The sequence below is a fragment of the Xiphophorus maculatus genome, chromosome 20, assembly GCF_002775205.1.
Source record: "Xiphophorus maculatus strain JP 163 A chromosome 20, X_maculatus-5.0-male, whole genome shotgun sequence".
Taxonomy (NCBI): Eukaryota; Metazoa; Chordata; class Actinopteri; order Cyprinodontiformes; family Poeciliidae; genus Xiphophorus; species Xiphophorus maculatus.
Window position 1 is genome coordinate 8,837,443 of NC_036462.1, and position 19,647 is coordinate 8,857,089.

A 19,647-nucleotide genomic window follows, 5' to 3' on the forward strand; every position below is an offset into this window, starting at 1 on the left:
TGTTTATAGTGGGGATGGTGTGCTGCTGACCTCAACTCGGGACGTTGAGGGCCTGTGGGCAATACTTCGAAGACCTCCTCAGTCCCACCAACATGCCTTCCATTGAGGGAGCTGAGCCTGGGGACTTTGGGTTGGGCTCTCCATTCTCTGGATTGCCGAGGTGGTTAAAAAGCTCCTCGGTGGCAAGGCCCCGGGGGTGGATGAGATTTGCCTGGAGTTCCTTAAAGCTCTAGATGTTGCAGGGTTATGTTGGCTGATGCGACTCTGCAATATTGCAGACTACTTCGAAGACCTCCTCAATCAAATGAAGGGTTTGAAACAAAGCACAGAGAAATTGTTTATTTCTGTGTGCACTGTTCTGCTTCCCTTGCAAAAAACAAAAAAAGTCTGACACCATTTGAATGTTCATCTTAGTAGAAAACATTCCTCCAATCAACACTCGTGTAGTCTGTGGCTTCGCCTGGGGAGCAAAAGCTGCCCGCAGAATACCTTCATGTCATTTGTATTCAGGTTACTCTTTATGACAGTGAATGAACCTCAATCACACCAGGAGGTTACACAACTCATTACTTCATCACAATTCTCATCTATAATTAACACTACTGTTTTCTGATTTTAGCTGTTGCAACATACAGTATGTTACAACAGCTCTCTTGTATATCAAGAGACTCCCAGTAATAATTTTAAAAGCGGCAGTCACTCATAGGAGATGAAAAAATCCAGGTCTGTTGGTGTTCCACAGGGCTTTATGAGCTGTCAATGTTTTACAATATGCCATCAAACTCCAAGGATTTTTGTCTAAAATGAAACGCTGAGTCCATCCACTAGAGATTTGGACACCAGTGATCTGCAAAACAAGATGTGACCTTGTATTTACTGTGCATGCAGAACAACAACAAAAAAACACACGTCTTATCTCTGCAGAGACAAAGTACAAGAATACATAAGTGCTTGATTTTCTGGGATTTTTGGCCGTTAAAAGTTTTTGGATCTGACTGACTGGCTTTATCAAAATAGCACAACGTCTGCATCTAACGGCTGCATTATCAAATGGTCTCTTGTCTGCACTTTCGTTTCTTATATGAAAACATGTCAAGAACTGCATGTTTATCTGTGTCTCATCTTTATGCTTTTCCAGGCACCACACGGCTTCCTCGAGAGGGGGAAGTGCCTGGGGTGGACTACAACTTCATCAGCGTTGGAGACTTCAGGATCCTGGAGGAAAGTGGGCTCCTTCTGGAGAGTGGGACCTATGATGGTATGTATATATGTTCTGTGTGAGAAACCTTCAAATTTAAGTAACGGCATAGATTTATACTGTATATGTAATTCAACATTGCTAAACATGGTGAAATGTTGAAAGGCAGAAGTGTTATAAATAAATCACAAATACAAAGTTTTAAAAACTATAAATTAGCAGTCCAGACACCCACATCCACAAGATGATGAAGCATTATGTTGACATGGAGCATGATTCATAAAATGTGTCTGACTGTCTGGAACACATTTTTTTGTTAACCAAACACACTGAGTCCTAAGTCTCACCCCTGAATAATAATATTTTACACAGCAGCAACTTTTACATATAATTATTATCTTTATTTTTACCCCACAGATGTGTGTGTGTCGATCATCGGTGCTGTGTCAGTGTTATTGTCAGTGTTATTGTTAGCCTTCTTTGAAGTTGGCTAGCACTAGTTATCTAACCAAGCTAGCTAACATTACTGCCTATACTTTATTCTGCATGTGTATTATTTGTGTCGGCGTGTCTCTCTCTGTGTGTCTGACATCCTGGATGAGAAAACCAAAAATGAAAATGTGTTGAATGACATTCAAAACTTGCTCATCAATGTGTTCAAGGTTATTTCTTTTATTATCTCAATCAATAAAATAAAAATGTATAGCTATATAAATAAATGCATAAATAAATGAGCTGAAAAAGAATAGAGTGCTTTCTTTGGGTCGGGGAGGATGTCCTGCCCCAAGTGGAGTGGGAGATTGACAGACAGATTGGCACAGTGTCTGCAGTGAAGCGGGTGCTGTACCAGTCTGTCGAGTTGAAGAGAGAGCTGAGTCAAAAAGCGAACCTCTTGATTTACCTGTCTAAGTTCCTACCCTCATCTATGATCATGAGCTTTGGGTCATGTCCAAAAGAACAAGGTCACGGATACAAGCGGCTGAAATTAGTGTCGTTTTTTTAGGGTGTCTGGGCTCTCCCTTAGAGAGAGAAGGTCAGTCATCTGGGAGGGAATCAGAGTAGAGCCGCTGCTCCTTCATGTAGAGAGGAGAGGTTAGCTAGCTAGTTTCAAGAAACGTGCTCTTTTTATCCCACACATACACACGCCCACACACACATAATGGACACTGACATTGTTCCAACATTGCTGTTGTAAAATTGCTGTTTCGTTTTAAAATTGTTCTACAAATCGTCACAAATGTTCTACAATTTATTCTAAAAATGCTTAAAAAAGTGAAAAATGAAAATATTTCAAACATGAAATAATACTTGTGTGAAATAAAATACAGCAGAAAGTATCATACTAAACATTATTTTGTATCAAAATGACAAAAGTAGCATAAAAACACATTGATTTAAACACGGGTCCAAAAAGACCCACTCATGGCAGACTGTATAGTCAATATGTTATGCATCAGAGGGTTAAAATGGTTAATTAACCCTTTATTTAAGTCCAATTCAACAATTGGCTGATTTCAGTGAAGTCAGATCGACTCAGCTGCAATTCTCTTTTTGGCTGTTAGTGAATTACTTTTTCTGTTTCCTCTTTTTCTTTGAATTTAATGTGTTGATAATTATTTTTCTTTCTCAAATTGTGCACAGATTACCGTACACAAAAGGTACATCAAAGCTACACTATACTTTTAAGTCATGAAATCAGATGTATCCACTGAAATAAGTGGAAAACATACCATCTTAGTTGGCTGCCAAGAGGTGTTTGCTTCAACCCTCAATCCTGTCTCAGTCCTTTCAGTAATTGCTTGGAGAAGGACAGCGACACCTAAGTGACACCTGGAAGTACTTTGTGGACAGGACTTTGGGCGTTGACGCAGAGCAGAGACTATGTCTATGTCAGTAAATCGAATCCTTTCCTAAATCAAAGGATGATGAAGGGCCTCAGCTAATAGCTAGGAAGCTATCTAGTCTTTTCCAGATTAGCTGTTGCAGTCATTTTTGCTGCTAAAATTACTGATATAAATAGGAGAAGGTAAAATAGCTGCAACTTTATTATAATTAAAATAATTGGAAATGGCATCCCATAAAGCAGGGCAATGATCTTTCTTTCTGAGCATCACTCTGTGATCAGATGTTTTTCTCTCCATTTCTCAGGTTCTCTGTGGCTTTCTCACAACCCCACATTCACAGATGATGACACAGTGCGAGAGTAAACAAGTCTTCTTCTCTCAGTTGTTTTCACCCTTTCTCCCCTTCCAGTCATAACCCCAAGGCAAACACGATAGTTGTCAACAGCACTGCATGACCTCTGTAAAATCTCTGCGACAGCCCGGGTGAAATATTTTAATACGATGAAAGTGTTGTGCTGGTGGAACAATAATTTCTGCCAACAGCACAGGAAGATGTTTGTTGTATGTTAATCAGTTGTTCTTAATCCTGGCAAAACTATCTCATGAAGGTAAAATGGAATCAAAGAGGTGCAAAGGGAAAAGTTTTTTCATTTTTTTTGATGTAACATTATGCACACCTGCTTGTATTTCCACAGTATCCTAACAGGCCTGTGGCTTACATGCTCATATATTGTTTTAAGCCCCTATCTTTACATTTATTATCTGTGTCAGCATGTTCAAGTGAAAATTTTACCCATAAACTATTAACATTCAGTCGACGAGGTGTGGATAGGCAAGCAGATGTAGCACCTGCTGGTGACCTTCTGTAAACCAGCCAACCTCTTGATCCCACCGGCTGTTTACACAGGCACACATCAGGACACACTTGCGTTCTTACTTTCAAGTCATGCTTTATTCATGGGACAAATCAGCAGCCATATTTTTCTCCCTCGCTCACAGACATAAACAGTATGCTTAGTTCATCATCAGACATCCAAAACATCAGCTCTCGGAGCAGTACCCCATATTTTTCAACTTAAGCTGTTTATAAATGTTTATAAGGCAGCACTTTGATGAGGTAAACACAATATACAGTTTGTGTGAAAGTATTAATACCCTGATTTTTTTTTCTCAGAAAACAACCACAAAGTTCAATATATTTTTCATGATGCACCAACACAAAGTAATTTTTTTTTTCATTTAAAAATAAACATCTTAAAAGTGATTGGCTGTTGAGCTTCTGTGAACTTCTATTTTGAATTCTTGGCACAGATTCTCAATTGGACTTAGGTTAAAATTTTGGCTGAGTCATTCTAACACATTAGTATGATTTGGACTAAACCAGAGGTGTTAAACTAATTTTCATTGTAGGCCAATAAAAATGATGTTCATGGATATCCTCTTGGGGCCTGCTGTGGCAGAATGTATTAATAAAACTACCAATTAAACTGTTAAAATATTTTCTCTGTATTCAGTGGGAATGTCCTAAAATCTTTACACATTGATGCAAAGAATACAAACAACATTAACTTGATTTGACTGATTAAATAATATTCAAGTAAATAACTGTTATCTTGAAGTTATATGTGTGTGGCAATCTGGAGTCTTGGGGGTCATGCAAATATCTATGTTGATCCACATTTGGCCCAATTACCTTGAATTTGACACATATTGTCTAAACCATTTCAGTTTGTCTTGTTAAACTAAAACATAAGTGGACTCTAATTTCTAATTTGGTGGCTTTTGAAGGAAACTGATTTTATTTAGGGGTAAAAGTGGCTGCAGATTTTGTCAATGTTCAATAGTTACAGATATTATCATTTCATTTCATAATTATGCCCTACATTTTGTTGATCTCATTCAAAAAATCCCTTTGAAATACATGTACTTTTGTGGATATATGTAAAAAAAAAAAAAAAGTAAGTACTTTTGAAAGGCATTGTATCTTAAAAGTTTGCAACATTCGTTGAGGTATTTACAGTAAAGAGTACAAAAACAGGGATGTTTTGTGTTAGACTGTCCGCATCGTAACCTTTTATTTTAATATAATGGAACATGTGCTTTTTCTCAGGATTCAAATGTCTTGGAAAGTCAGATGGTCTCACTGTATTTCTTTCATAAAGGAACTGGAAAGGAGGATTTATCTCATTGCACAATGATTATGGCAATGACACGATAATCTTCCCATTCTTTTTAAGCTCATTCTTCTTGGAGGCAAATCCGAGCTGCTGTGAAATGGGAGAGGATTTTTCCAAAAGTCTGGGGGGGAAACCTCCGGTTTCATCAAAATGTACCATTACTGCACTGTTCTATCATTTCCTATCTTTTGCTGCTTATAAGTTATGAAATTGAAAGATAAAGTCTAATCCTTTTCCAAAGTGAAGGAGTTTCACAGGTGAGATCAGTTTGGTGCTTGATGTGCACAGATGCATTTCTTCTTCTGTGGATTTGTGAATCTCTATCAGTTTACATATACAGATAAAATGACCAGTGGGGCAATCGGCCAATGTTAAAGGGGAGTATTATGTGTTTTCCAGTCGCATAGTCATTTTATAGTACAATCAAGTAACCACGTCACATTCAGTGACTAAAGCACATGTTGTATATATCAAACATTATAACATAATCATAAATCCATGTCTACGTTTGAATAAATGATCTAAAAATTTAAATATCAGTAGCTGACAATCCAACAAGAAGATGTTACTCTAACTGGAGCCAGGAGGGTTTCCACCTTTGTAAAATGTTGACATTAGACAGAGGCAGGGGCATCGAGAGCAAACAGCAGACAAGCATACAGTAGCTGAATTGAAAGGATGCAGAGATTCTCAGCTTCCAATGAAAGCAGTGTAAGCAGGACTGGCTGGTTGTGAGGAGACATGTGGATTAGCCCTGAAAAGTTGGGAGATTTTGGTACAGTAACCCCGTGAGGGAATACTCTGATAGCAGTTACCCCTTCCTCTTCCCTTACTCATAAGCCCAGTCAGCAGAACGCACTGCCCGGCTTCTGTGGAAGACAGTGTTGAGCTCCCAGCTGCACAGGGAACATAAAGAGGAGCTGAAAGTAATCGGACCGGGGAATGGGATTTATTCCATTTAGCCGTGCTTGAAGTGCGGCCCATTTTTGTGTGAAAAGGGAGGAATAAACAAGGACATTTGTTCCTTTTATTGCTCACATGGGTTTCAGTCCTTCATTGAAGAGTTCACGAATTACCTTCAGTTTATTAGTGTACAGTAAGTGAGTTGTGCTCAAGGTACTGAGCTAATGGGATTCTTAGCTAATCATAATGCTTCCACTAATAGTCCCAAATGGCTTGCCTGAATGCTTATTATGTTAATGGATCCTGCACAGATTTTTTTTCTCCATTTTTAAATATTTTATTGGAGTCATGTCACATGTGATGTTCATCCTTCTTTATCAATGATCATTTCATAAATGGTCCTATTAACTATACCTTTCCTGTGAAACACAATAATCTTCACGAAATCAATGTGTGTAATTTCACAATTACAAAGAAGTGCTTGGATGAAGCATTTGGTAAGCTATTGCATTCCATGTCTGCTAGTTTAAGTGATTTTAATGTAAATAACCCAAACAATATCACTGGTGATCAAACAAAAGATCTGTCTCTTGATTTATCTTTAACATAAATTTCAGCTGAAGATGGATTCTTGACCTTAACTGTCGCACTTTAAAAGATAAAAGAAAATATTTTGCACAATTTTAAGTGCAATATTAAATAATAGAACATGAAGATCTAATAGTTCACTTAAAATGCAGCATAGATGTATTTTTTAGTGAAGACTTAAGCTGACTAATATTTAGATGTCAAGAAGAAGACTCTGTCTAAGGGGCTGATTCAGAAATTATGACCTAGTTCTAATATGTGAAAAGAGAATATGGGAAAGAGAAGAGACACAAAGAGTCTGTCCATAATCTCATCAGCATCTGCTTAAAACAAAGGGAAAAGTGCCTTTTAGGTCCAACACAAGCTGTAGTATCACTTGCCCAAGGAACTGGCAGGATCCCAACAAACAGGCAGCTTCCTTGTCGACCATCCCTTTGGCTCAGAGACATGTCTGGCCACAGATGACAGCACTGCTTCTGGGGGCCAACAGAGGTCACTTTCAGAAAGGAAGGCGACACTGGTCTCGTATGCTTTGGATTGGAATATCTGGAGGTTAATGCAAAGAAGTTGTGTTGAGATACATTACTGAATGAAGTAAAGAAAACACTGAAGATGGGTGAAAAATACAAAAAATGGTAGAGCTTTACTTTGACATGAAAAAACAAAAGACACAAAGAAAGAATTGATCACAAACACAGTTCCAAACAACTGCCAGGTCCCAGAGACTTGTGTCAGTATGGTTGCTTTGGCTTCTTGCTATTTTGAAATTCGTTTTTGTGCTCGGTAAAGAAACCTTCTCATGTCAAACAGGCTGAGGTGAATACGCAAATCCACTCGATTCAAATCTGCCTTAACGGCTCGTCCGGGCTAACCCTTCTCCGATTCATATTGATTTCTCTGGTAGGATTTCTACTGAGTCAATCAGCGAACAGAAGGAGTTGTTGTAAACGATAACGTTGATTCTCTGCGTTGTTTTAGAATTGTAGTCTACATGTAGATTTAGCAATGGCAGTGACACTTCTCTCTTTGCAATGGAGGATGGTTGTTTACAGCGTAGGCAATTTCTGGTGTGGTTCATAGGCCTTACATACATCACAGCCAAACATTAGCGATTGGGTAAAATTTAATACCTGAACAGAAACCATTCTTCCAGAAAACAATCAGTTGTCAATACCTGAGAGGCAAGATCCTCTGTAAGGGGCAAACTGTAGACCAATGGGCAGGTTTTCACTAGGGTAAGAACAATTTTAAGGTGAAGTTAAATGAATTTGACGTCAAACAGCCAATGAGCGAAAGAATGAACAGAACAGACTTGAAAATTGCACTAATGGGACGTTTTCCCTATTTTCCTTGACCCAAACAAATTGTCTGCTGAAAGCTGTTCTGTACTTTGAATGTGAAATGGTGACATCATCATCATTAATGATCGAGTTAAGAGGAAAGTGTGGTGCAATAAATGTTATTTTCATAATTTTCTACAATAAAATCCCAATGTCATGTTTTCCTGACATCATACAGCTTTTTACCTTTGCATAAATATTCAAAGAATCTACTTGTATGTCCATGCTGTTATTGATATGTTGCTAACTTTAGTAAAGGCTAGTTGAGCCGCATGCTGTCGTACTTTCTGGCAAGCAGAACTGGAAGCCATCTGTGCCAGGGACTCACAGCGGGACTTTCTGAGTGTGATGGTTCCTCTGGGTACCCCTATTCAACCTGAACCAAGCCAGTGGACCAAAACTGACTAGCCCTGTTCAAGACTAGCGGCACAGCTGACAGGAAAAACTGACATTGTTAGAAAAGAGCTAATTCATTCCCTGATCTCTACACTGATTTATTAAGCTAACGCTCACTAAAATTGTACAAGTTAACATTGCTCAATCAGTTAAATTAATGAAAACTAAAACATTTTTTGGCAGTGATATTGCAAATATATATATTTTTTTAAGTAAGGAGAACTAATTGGGTTTTACTGTGTAATTTGCTGCAAAGAAATACAAACATTTTCCCAAATGGACGTCTATTCCAATCCAGTTGCTTTGGAGCCCCCGTGGCATTAATGAGTCACATCTTATGAGACAAAAAAAGGAAAGAAGATTAAATTGGATTTGAATGTGAATGGAGCATTAGGTCATAGTTGAATGGTTGTTTGACTGTGTATCTGTCTGCTCTGTCTGATTGTGGCAAGATGAAGGGGCTTGTGACCTTGTGCAGCCTCTACAGAGTGTCATTGACGACAGGAATCTTTTCATTTCCACTAGCTGAGCCCACGACCATGAAATGGGTTGCACACTCTTTGAAAGAGTCGGCTCACTCTTCCCCCCGGCTCATCAACCTTGTGACACGAGGTTCACAAGTACCGCCGGACAAGCTTCCCGGGCTCATCTGCTTATGAGGCTTGCCATCATTTGTAAAGGCAAATGGTGCCACAAATCTTCACTGACACACTGCTTTCACACACTTCTCTATATGCAGCACACATTTATCAGGGGCCAAGACACATGTTTGTAAGTAATTAATCACAGAGGTAGCGTCTGGCTGATGAATGTCAGTGTGCAGCGGGGGACAGGCAGGGATTAGACAGCACACCCAATCTCTCCCCGCTATCGTTATGCAACTCCTGTTAATGAAGCCATCTTTGACAAATGCGGATGACTGTCATTTAGTAAACACAGAGTTGCATGTCAACAGAGGAGGGGCCGGCTTTCATCCAGCCTCCCTCTCCTCCTCAATCTTCCCCCTGCTTTGAAGGGAGATCGGCAATCGTAGCTCGCTTTGTATTGTCGTTAGCATGCCTGCAGAGATGAGGCCGGGTTCAAGATGAGCTCACTTATCAGAAAAGCAGTTGCGGTGTCGGTGTTAGTGCTGTAAAGCTGCTGGAATGACTGTGATGTTGTCCTCAGAGCCCTCTGTTCTTTGCACGTTATGCTGATGTCAGCTTTCTTTTCTTTTCCCTCATGCTATAAAAAGATCTAGAGTTGATAAATGCTGCTTCCACAAAAACAGCATTTGTTATGTTGGTGTGTTAAAATTTAAGTACATCAAAAAGCACAGCATATCACAGCTCTTTCACAACTGGGAGTAACTTAAAGTATGATCAAGTCGATGGCAGCTAATTAAATTGCCAGAGATTCCCATTTCCCTGTGGTATTTCTCTACATACTTTAATTAATCTAATTACATTCCTTGTTTTAGCTGAGATTGCTTATTGTAAGAACTATGTAAATATTTTATCTTCCAAATGGATAGCCAGAAAATAATCTGGTGGTTTTAGAGTAAACACATCTGACAGAACAACGCTTAAAAAACAAATAATCATAATAAATGGTCTGAGTATAAATTAGTGGGCACATTATTTATAATCCTAATGGAGGTGGAATAATTACTTATTCTGTGCCTAAATTGCATTCCACATACTGCTCACCAGCCCATAGATAGATGGATCACCCCACGAGTTAAATGAGAAAAGAATTTAACAAAGTTTTGCACTTCATCCCCTTCTCTTTAAGGGTGCTGTGATCTCTTTGGATATTTATGCTCAGTATACACAAGGTCTTTCTTCATCAAGGAAAAAACATGAAGTGAGAGATAGATAATTGCTGTATTCAATGATCAGTGTAATTAGTTGCTGGCAAATTCCAAGTGAAGTGATTTTAATGTTACATGAGTCATGACCGCCCTGTGGTGCAGTTATTGAGGGAAAACAAAGCAGAAGGTTAAGAGACGTGAAAATTATGCAGAGGAGGAAGTATAAGGAATAAGGAACTTGGGAGTCTGAGGTACTGCTGTGTGACATTTTGAGAATATAATCAGCTTATTTGATTAATGTTAGATGTACTGGTTTATATCTCACCTATGATAAACAGGCAGATAAACCACAAATATATTTTTATCATTTGCTTTCTTGTTGATTAGAGCTCCAGATTCTGTATTTCTATTGTTTCATCTTTCTTTCTTTTTTTCCATTAACAAGGTAACTACTATGGGACCCCCAAACCTCCAGCAGAGCCCAACCTGGTGCAGCCTGACCTGGTGGATCAGGTGCTGTTTGATGAGGACTTCAGCGGTGAGGTTCCCAGGAAGCGCACCACCTCAGTCAGTAAGATGGATAGGAAGGATAGCGCCGTACCTGAGGAGGAGGATGATGATGAGAGGCCCCCGCTGGTCAATGGATTGCCTGGTCAGTTCATTTCAAAGCACAGCGTGTTATATTAAACAGCAGTGATTCCACCTTTGTCTTCTTATTGTTACAAAGATAGGTTTTTGTAACTGTTTTTCTTTCACATTTGCCAATTTTACACATTTTTAAGTGCCTGCTGTGTATTCGACTGGACCCTGTTCAGTCAATGTATCATCATCAAGTCACACTGGACTGTAAGTTGCATTATTCAAAAAAATGCATTGTGAAGAGGAAAAAAACATATAAAATGCATTTATTTGGAAACTGTACAACATATGTAATCTGATGACAAGTTGGGTTCAGATACCTGCTTTTCAATGATCTTACGGAAACTGTCAACCTAAGCTTGGAGGTCTGCTGGCCGTTTCTGACACACTGATATCCTTTCTCTAAGTCAGTGTGGTCAGTTATGGCTCCACTCCGCAAATTGCTGTTGGAGACGCATGCATTGTAAAACCAGGGTGATACTGCTTTACACATTGAGTAAAGTGGCGACACCAAGTAGATTCACCTGCAAAGACATTTTTATTCATCCCCTTGGCAACTACCAGGGTGTAGAGACATAACTCTTGGCTCTTCCAGCAGGACATCGTCCTGTCAAGTTGTTAAGGAAAGTGCCTGCAGATGGTAATGTTTCTACTTTATTCCTTGGCTCTTGTTCGTCAGTGTAAATTAATATTTAATGCATCAGTCAAAAAATGTGTCATAATGTCGCACAAGTTGAAGGACTACCAAAGAAGAAAGTGCCACTTATAGTCAGAAAAATAAATTAACTTTAAAAAGTTCAGTGGAAATGTTTGGGATTCTTGTTTAACTTCATGGTTGTTTTGTCAAAAAATATAAATTTTTTGTGGACTCGGATTAAGTTAAAACAGATGCGAGAAAAAGTATTTTTTAGGTTTCTTTATCAAAATTGCGTGCCTCTGTTATTTTGTTGCAAAAATGTATGTTGAATGTGGTGAAAAGGCATTTCATGAGATCTCTCAATATCAAAATGTGACAGTAACTCCAAAGTTAAAGGCCCTCTGGCAAAGCGCTGCTCAGTTGGAGTGAACCTGACTTATCTAGTGGAAAATAGGAACAGCTTGGGGAACAAGTAAAAGTGATGGACAACAATAAACAAAGTTGCTTTCAGACAGACAGCAACTCTAAAATACTTAGACTCTTCAAACATTAACTGAATAATTCTACAGGTTCTCTAAAACACAGTTTGATGTTTATAAAATATTGATTCAAATGGTAAATCACAAAAGGGCAGGTTGAATTCAGTGCAAAAACAAAATTTACACATTGGTTAAACTTGATTAAAACCCTCCTGTAACAAAGAACCTGTAGCATTTTTCTGTTTTATTTGTTAATTGTTTTCAGAGAAACAACAAAAGCTCAATTAGCAAGTCAGATTTCTAAATGAACAAGAAATAAATACTATCTAGGAAAAATATGATTTGTGCATGTCTACACCTAACAAAGCTGTTGCTGTGTCCAGCCAGTTCACTTTTTCACAGGTCACCTTGACAGAGACTCGGAGTTCAATCAGCTCAGCTCCTCGTCTCTCCAGGGAGTAAATCTCCCCTTAAAGCTTTCAAGGAGAAAACTCTTGTGACAGAAGTAGGTTACATGCTTTGTAACATACCTGGCCTTTTTTTTTTAGTGAGAGAATTGGGGTGAACATTGAATCAAGTCCAAGCTGAAAATAAGTTCTCCAGAAGGAAAATTGTTTTGACAGAAACTGCTCCAACACTGCTTGCAGCTGCACAAAGGATTCACAGAGATCCAATGTCTGTTTACCCAACGGCTCTGTCATATTGAAATCAAACACTAAATGATCCAGGAGTTCTTTAAATGGAAGAAAACTGGTCACAAATGACTGCCCTGCTGAAGCACGGCTGCAGAGCGATCTCAGACCAGCCATAGATGGACAGAACAAGCATGGTGGAATGAAAAAGGAAGGTTAATGGAAAATGTGAGCTCTGTGTTTCTAAGCTCTTCATCAGAGCTCAGACTGTCATTATCAACTACAGTCCTACTGTCAAGTGGGCCCTCACCTTGCTTTGAACCTTGCTGATGAACTCAGCTTTCCCGTGGGCCATTTCCTCAGGCTGGTCTACATGAGAAGCGCACGTCTTCAAACATGCCATGTGCATTTTGTATCTGTAAAGATGAAAAAAACAGAGTGTGTTTTTGATCTGAGAGGCAGAAGGACTCTAGTTAAAACTGCGCCTTATTACCAGAGTGCTGCTGTAGAACAGCGTGTTCAGATTATTAAAACTAATTCTACTGTTCATGTGGGACAATTTATTTTGCAAACATGAATGCTTTGAAATGCTTTAGGTGTGTGCTGGACATTACATCTTTTGACATTATTTTCTATTGTTGGGAGGTTGGCTGTACATAAAAAGGAAAGGATAAAAAGCTCTTGTCTTTCATCTTTTATAATCATCTTCTGAGGAAAAGCACTGAGTGCAAATTCAATTAGCTGGGCCTTTGTTGCATGTTTCATGTTCATTATGATGTAGTTTCTCAGTAAAAAAAAAAAAGGAGTATGCTACAATGTAAACAGCATGGAAGAATTATAAAATAGTAATTGCTTTTGAATTGAAATGGGTCTACCTGTGTGAACTCTCACCTCTATCACTGTGAACTGTGGGAAATATACATGTGTATATGCATAGGCAAAAGGACTAACAGCATGCTGTGGAAAATGCAAAACAACCCCTTGGCAGACCCACACACGCACACACATCATCACTTCCATGCAAATCTTATGAGGCGAATATCCTCTTCTTTTACTCCCCTGCAGCAGGTAATATAAAGTAGCTGGCCTCTGTGTTTCTGTGGGCTAACCTTTAACTGTCTTTTTCTATTTTTATTCCCCTTTTTTATCATGTCCATCCACTCTCTCTAGAGCACAAGGACTGGAGGAAAACGGTGCCCAGCTACAATCAGTCCAGCAGCACCATGGACTTCCGTACATGGAGCTCTCTTCCCCGCGATGACAGCCTGGAGCCCCTGCCTTACAACTGGGAGATGGCTTACACCGAAACTGGCATGGTCTACTTCATAGAGTAAGTGAGACAGCGCTGATGTGACGATAGCCTACTCAGAGACACTTTAGTCATCTAACACACTGATTAGAGTCAATGAAAAAAAAGAGCTATTTTAAAACTATGTACAGGCTTGATTTATCTCGCTTTTCATATAATAAGGGACAAACTAATATAAACAAGTTAGTTTCTGCACTTATTCTCATTTAGTATTTGATTTATTTTAACCTTCTCACAATTTGATAAGTAATACATCAAATGTATCAGTACAAACATACTTTTCAACATGTCACAGAAGGCATGAGATATTAGGTTTTATTGTCACTGCACAATTGTGCTTTTGTGTCATCACTGGGTTGGCAACAATAGAGCTGTTTTGGTAAATCCATTTTCTTTTGTTCTTGATAGCAAAGGAATATCTCAGAATTTCACAGATTCTAAAAGAAAATAGCAAAAACAACAAGATAAAACCTTGTCAGTGTTATTTTTTTTGTTCTTGTTCAGTTCAGCACAACAGAGGTTTTGGATATTGAACTTCTATGAAGACATTTTAAGCTCTTAGCACAAAACCAGTTTCTTTTCTTTTCATGTTATTGAAAAGCAAACATACATTTCTAAGGCCTAGTTATTAGTGTTGTCTTTCATTCATATTTGGTTATAAGCCGCTTATCTCTGGAGATATTAGAAGACTTGTGATTTTTTTCTGTTGATTACACACTCCAGATATTTAATCCATTTGAGAATAAACGGGACATGTTTCACATTCAGAGGATTTAGTCCTTCTCCGAGAAAAGGCCACCTTAACATAAACACAGCAGCAGGCGAACAGAAACCAATAGACTTGCCCGCAAGAGCATATTATGCAGACATTTTGGAGACTTTTTCAGTCAGTTCTCTTGCTTCAGCTTCTTTTTCCCTTCTGGTAATATTGTTGTTGATATTTTCTGTCTGCTGTTTTTGTGGTACACAGTCACAATACAAAGACAACCACATGGTTGGACCCCCGCTTGGCAAAAAAGGCAAAGCCCCCAGAGAAGTGTGAGGATGACGGTACGTATTGTGCTTTTCTGGTTTGCTCAAGCATAAATAGTTCTGTTAACCTCTACACATATATTCAGAAAAATGCAGTTGCCAATATTTATCTATATAATCTACTGTTTTATAAAATTTATGCCTAACATTTTAATCTAACATTTTTTAATTTTGAAATGTTTTGACCACTTAAGATAACCCTCAGGAACATGGCCTAAATATCTTGAAATTTGGAGACAGGCATCTCCTTAAAGGACTATCAGACATGAGGTTCTTTTTGTATCCCCAGGATGATAGTGTTGGTTTAAGTGCAGACAGAAATGAACAGAGGCCTCTGCTGAAAGAGTTGGACCCTTCAGCAAGTTTTTAATGGATTTTTACAAGAAAAACCTACATGATTCTTCTGAAAGGCAACGCCAAGCTTTCTGTTGCCTTAAGAGCCTTTTTTTTCTTTCTCTCCCTTTTCTCTCTTTCTGGCTTATATTTTCAACAGGAAATTACGTGCATCATTCATTCCAGTCTACTTGCTTATTACAAACTACAGAATTGTGCTCTACGTGTTGCAAAAACAGTTTAATGAAAACTTTAACTGCTACGTAGTTATACAACTGGAGATGTCATATCTGGAGTAACTGCAGAGGGAATTGAGATACTTCATATTCATTTTTGCTTCCTCGATGCTGAAAAGTTTAATCTGAAGCGATTAAATTCTGTGTAAACAGAACATAGATGAGAGACGCTGATGATTATCAGCTGTCCATCTGCTATGAGTTCAGGTTGCCATGGTGAGGTTAAGTGCAGCATTTTATCTAGCAGCTATTTTCAGAAAAACTGTCTCCTAATGACACAGTTTTCTACCAGCAAGTACCACAAGTCATTGGCACACACTCTGATGTGTTTCTGTTATGTTTCTGAGATAAATCGAAGTGAACATACAGTGGAGTACAAAATGGTTTTATTTTGTACTCCACTGTAAAAAGTCTCTTTTTACTTCACTTTTGTGTTGGTGGACATTTTTCCTGCAGTTTGGACACTATATGAATAGTTAAGTAGGAACAGAAAACTTTAATTTCACAATAAAACACTTTTTATAAAAATAAGAACTGAAATCAGATATTTGTATAAAGTGTATGAAAAGACAAGATTTTATTCTTGTTTGTCAAGAAAGAAGACATTTCCTTTTTTAAGATATTTAGATCTTCCAAGTTCATTTATTTTTGCTAAAAGTCAGAACAAGGAGAAAAAATGTTCTGATACTTTTATTTACTGCATCCTTCAAAGTCAGAAGTGTATGTACTCTAAGAGTGCTTACCTCTAAACAATTGCATAAAGTCTTCCTTATATGCTTCTAGTTATCTGGCAATAAATCTGTGGATCTATTTTAAGGCAAAAATCATCTGAAGTGCATCTGAAAGTGCCAGAATATAGTCATTTGTTAAAAAAATGGTATGCAAATGTAATATCCAGTCAAATAGAAACAGCATGGGAAAGCCCAGACATCATACAGTTCAGGAAACAGGCGGGTTTTGTGTTCCACTGTGTTTTAGTGTGAAATGTACACTAGAACTAAAGCAAAAACCCTGGTAAAGATGCTTGTTCGAGTTGGACTGTTGTTATCCATAGCGGAAAAAAGTCCGAATGCCAGGAAGTTGAAGCTTGAATTTTTAAATTATATAACAATCATTTTGGAAATCCTGATAGACATAAAAAATAAAAAGTTAAGTCTAAAGTAATGTCTAACAGTGGGAAAAAGAAAGTGTTTTGTATATTTGGAAAAAGTGCATACAACGCCAATAAGGGTCAGATATGGCTATCTTTTCCAAATTAATATGTAATTTTATGTCAAACAGTGTGTGACTAGTTAGTAGACAAAAACCAATAGGGGATGAAAATAATCAACATTTTATCTGACTGTAAAATTGTGCCTGATCATTATGCTGAACTGGTTACAATTCCCAGACATGTCATAAATATTCCATCTATTTATTCAGTTCATCCTTCTCGATTGTTACCGGCATTTGTCACAAAATAATGACACACTGTTTTCTTCTTCCAGAGCTACCGTATGGCTGGGAGGAAATTGATGACCCACAATATGGCACATACTACGTTGAGTAAGTTTAATTAATCCTGCTTTGAAATTCGTTTTTTTTTTTTTTTTTTTTGCCATGCACTCTTTTTTTGTTTACATCCTATTATACCCAGATGCACATAAAGGATGAGAGCACGTCCGATGATTTGACTGCTTTTTGTTTATGAAGAGCAAACTGGCAAGAATCTGTTCTGTCTAAAAATAAAACAAATGGCTGTAGCGTCATCTTGGGTGAGAAAACGTTGAGTTATGTAACATGCAGAGAGGAAGCATTTACCTGAAAGAGTTGATAAGGATTTTCCTCTTTTTTATCAGTGGGTGGCAAAGTGAAACTCTGTGCTGTGACCTGCCTGTTAGCATAACATTGATTGGACTCTCGCTGCGTTATGTGTCAGTCAGTTTGTGTACATGGAGCAATACTTGGAGAGTATATTATTCCATGATGGTTGTATGTGTGTTATATGTTTTTGCATTCAGTGTCACAGTTGGAACTGAGTGAAGAAGCCATTAAGTTTAGCATTTCATCAACAACGGAGGGAAGCGGAATGGAGAGATTCTTAACCAGAACACATTGAAACAGCAGAATGAGGGCTGAAGGAAGAGCCTGTTCATTGCTGTGATGGAACAGGGAAGGGAAAAGCTCGTGTTGTTTTATTGCTCAGGCAGCAGATGAAAACCTTCAAGGTAGAAATGACAAGAGGAAAGAACTTGCAGTGTTTGGACATGGAAAGTCAATGCCATATTGATGGAGCTTGTAGCTGCCAGTGTTTAGTTTGAAATGAGTTCCCTTTGAAACAATGCTCCTGGTTTGTATGCCAGGAGGGGAACAAGCTGTTTACGTTCTTGTTGAGGAACAGGATGTTTCTCACAGTCTAAGCTTCATTTCCTGGAATATTAGGTGACTAAAAGCCATTCCACAGAAAGAATGTGATACAGTCCAGTCATTTTCTACATGTGTTCCGTTTGTAAAAGGTGGTGGTGTTGCTTCAGCATCCCTCCACAAGAAACTGATGAAATGGTTGAGAGTCATTCATCACTTAAAACTGAACATGTTTGTTTCAGCCACATCAATCAGAGGACCCAGTTTGAGAATCCAGTTCTGGAGGCAAAGAAGAAGCTAAGCAAAGACACTGCTTCGATTCAACAAGCTGCAGCTGCATCTTCTCAAGGTCAGATCTGTTCATCTTGCTACTTTTTCTATTTTCTATACCTACAAAAACTGGAAAATCAACAGAAAATTGATTTATTTCAGAAATTCAGTTCAAAAAGTAAAACTAAAATTCAAAATGATGTTTCACTCTGAATTTGAGTGAAACAAATTGTCAGCTTTGATATGGTTTTCAGCTAAAGAAAATCAAAAATTCAGTTTATCAGAAAATCTTAATATTACACAAAAACAATACAATTTGTTTTTAACACATAAATGATTTATTATATCCAAGGAACATTGTCGTCTATCAGGCAGTTATTGTCATGCTCTACAAGAAGGGTACATCACAACATTTCATGGCTTAAAAAATTAATTATATGATGTTGTACTACAAGCATATTATTGTATATTTAAGTGGAAGGAAAATGTGTTATAGAAAAATGTGCACAATCAATAGTGATACCTGCACCATTGGGAAGCAAGTCACACTCAGGAATTTGGGAGAGATTAGGTGAAGTGTGAGCTGCAACTGGAGCCTGTGCTGCAAGATCTACCATATACATGTATTCTGGACATGGGCTGTGCTGTTCATTTCCTTGTTAAACTGCTCCTAAATCAGAGACTACATCAGAGTGAGGTCTCCCTTGACCTGATCAACAGAGAGATGGAGTAGTCTCCTGAGGAAAACGAGAGATGGCAGAGCCAACAATGCAGACAATGTTTATGTTAAAATAGTCTGGGATTCCATAATACCTTAGCAGAGCTGCAGGATGATTGCCTCTATGGTATGCTCCATCCCATAGGAGTAGAAATATGGAAAAGTACATCGGAGTCGAAATATGTTCCACATCTGCATAAAAAAAAGGAAAACGGTGTTGTTCCAATCTATAAAATGCACAACTGCCTGAGACGGGCACACATTCACTGAAATTACAGTTTTAGTTTCTTTCTCAACAATGCAAATTGAAGAAACATACTATGTCAGAGCCAAAATATGTCCAAATCATTACTTTAAGTAATTATTAAAAAATAATAGGATATATATATTAAGTTTTGTCATAGCAAGATTCTAAAATAAGAATAGAAATATCTCAAATGTAATTTTACACATCTACACCATAAAAAAACTTGGAGCTTGCTGCATACATTCCTTATGTAATTTATTCACTAAAATTTGTTTTTCACTTTGCTTGTTAACAAACTAAGTGCTCCAAATCACTCTGCTCATGATAAAGGAGAGCAGTAAAGACACCATTGTTCAGCTCATTACCATAAAATTTTATATTAATTCCCAGTTAGGTTTTGAGCTTGTTCCAATTTCTTGTCTGCATGTCTGTCAGCAGATGTCCTTTAAAAAGCAACAGATAGATTTATTTGGATATTTCCAGAGGTGGAGCATGACACAAATTAAGGAGGATTACGTTTTGATGCGACTCTAG

General features: G+C 38.0%; 1 protein-coding gene across 2 annotated transcripts in view; it reads left to right on the plus strand.

The window, feature by feature from the left end:
• LOC102218698 (membrane-associated guanylate kinase, WW and PDZ domain-containing protein 3-like) overlaps positions 1 to 19,647 on the plus strand; it is a 148,121-nt gene that overhangs the window by 106,439 nt on the left and 22,035 nt on the right. For both annotated transcript variants that reach the window (XM_023325530.1, XM_023325531.1), the window contains exons 3-8: positions 1,139 to 1,258; positions 10,684 to 10,890; positions 13,796 to 13,955; positions 14,905 to 14,984; positions 17,023 to 17,080; positions 18,121 to 18,227. In XM_023325530.1, coding sequence (XP_023181298.1) covers positions 1,139 to 1,258; positions 10,684 to 10,890; positions 13,796 to 13,955; positions 14,905 to 14,984; positions 17,023 to 17,080; positions 18,121 to 18,227 — 732 coding nt within the window. The remainder of the gene's footprint in view (positions 1 to 1,138; positions 1,259 to 10,683; positions 10,891 to 13,795; positions 13,956 to 14,904; positions 14,985 to 17,022; positions 17,081 to 18,120; positions 18,228 to 19,647) is intronic.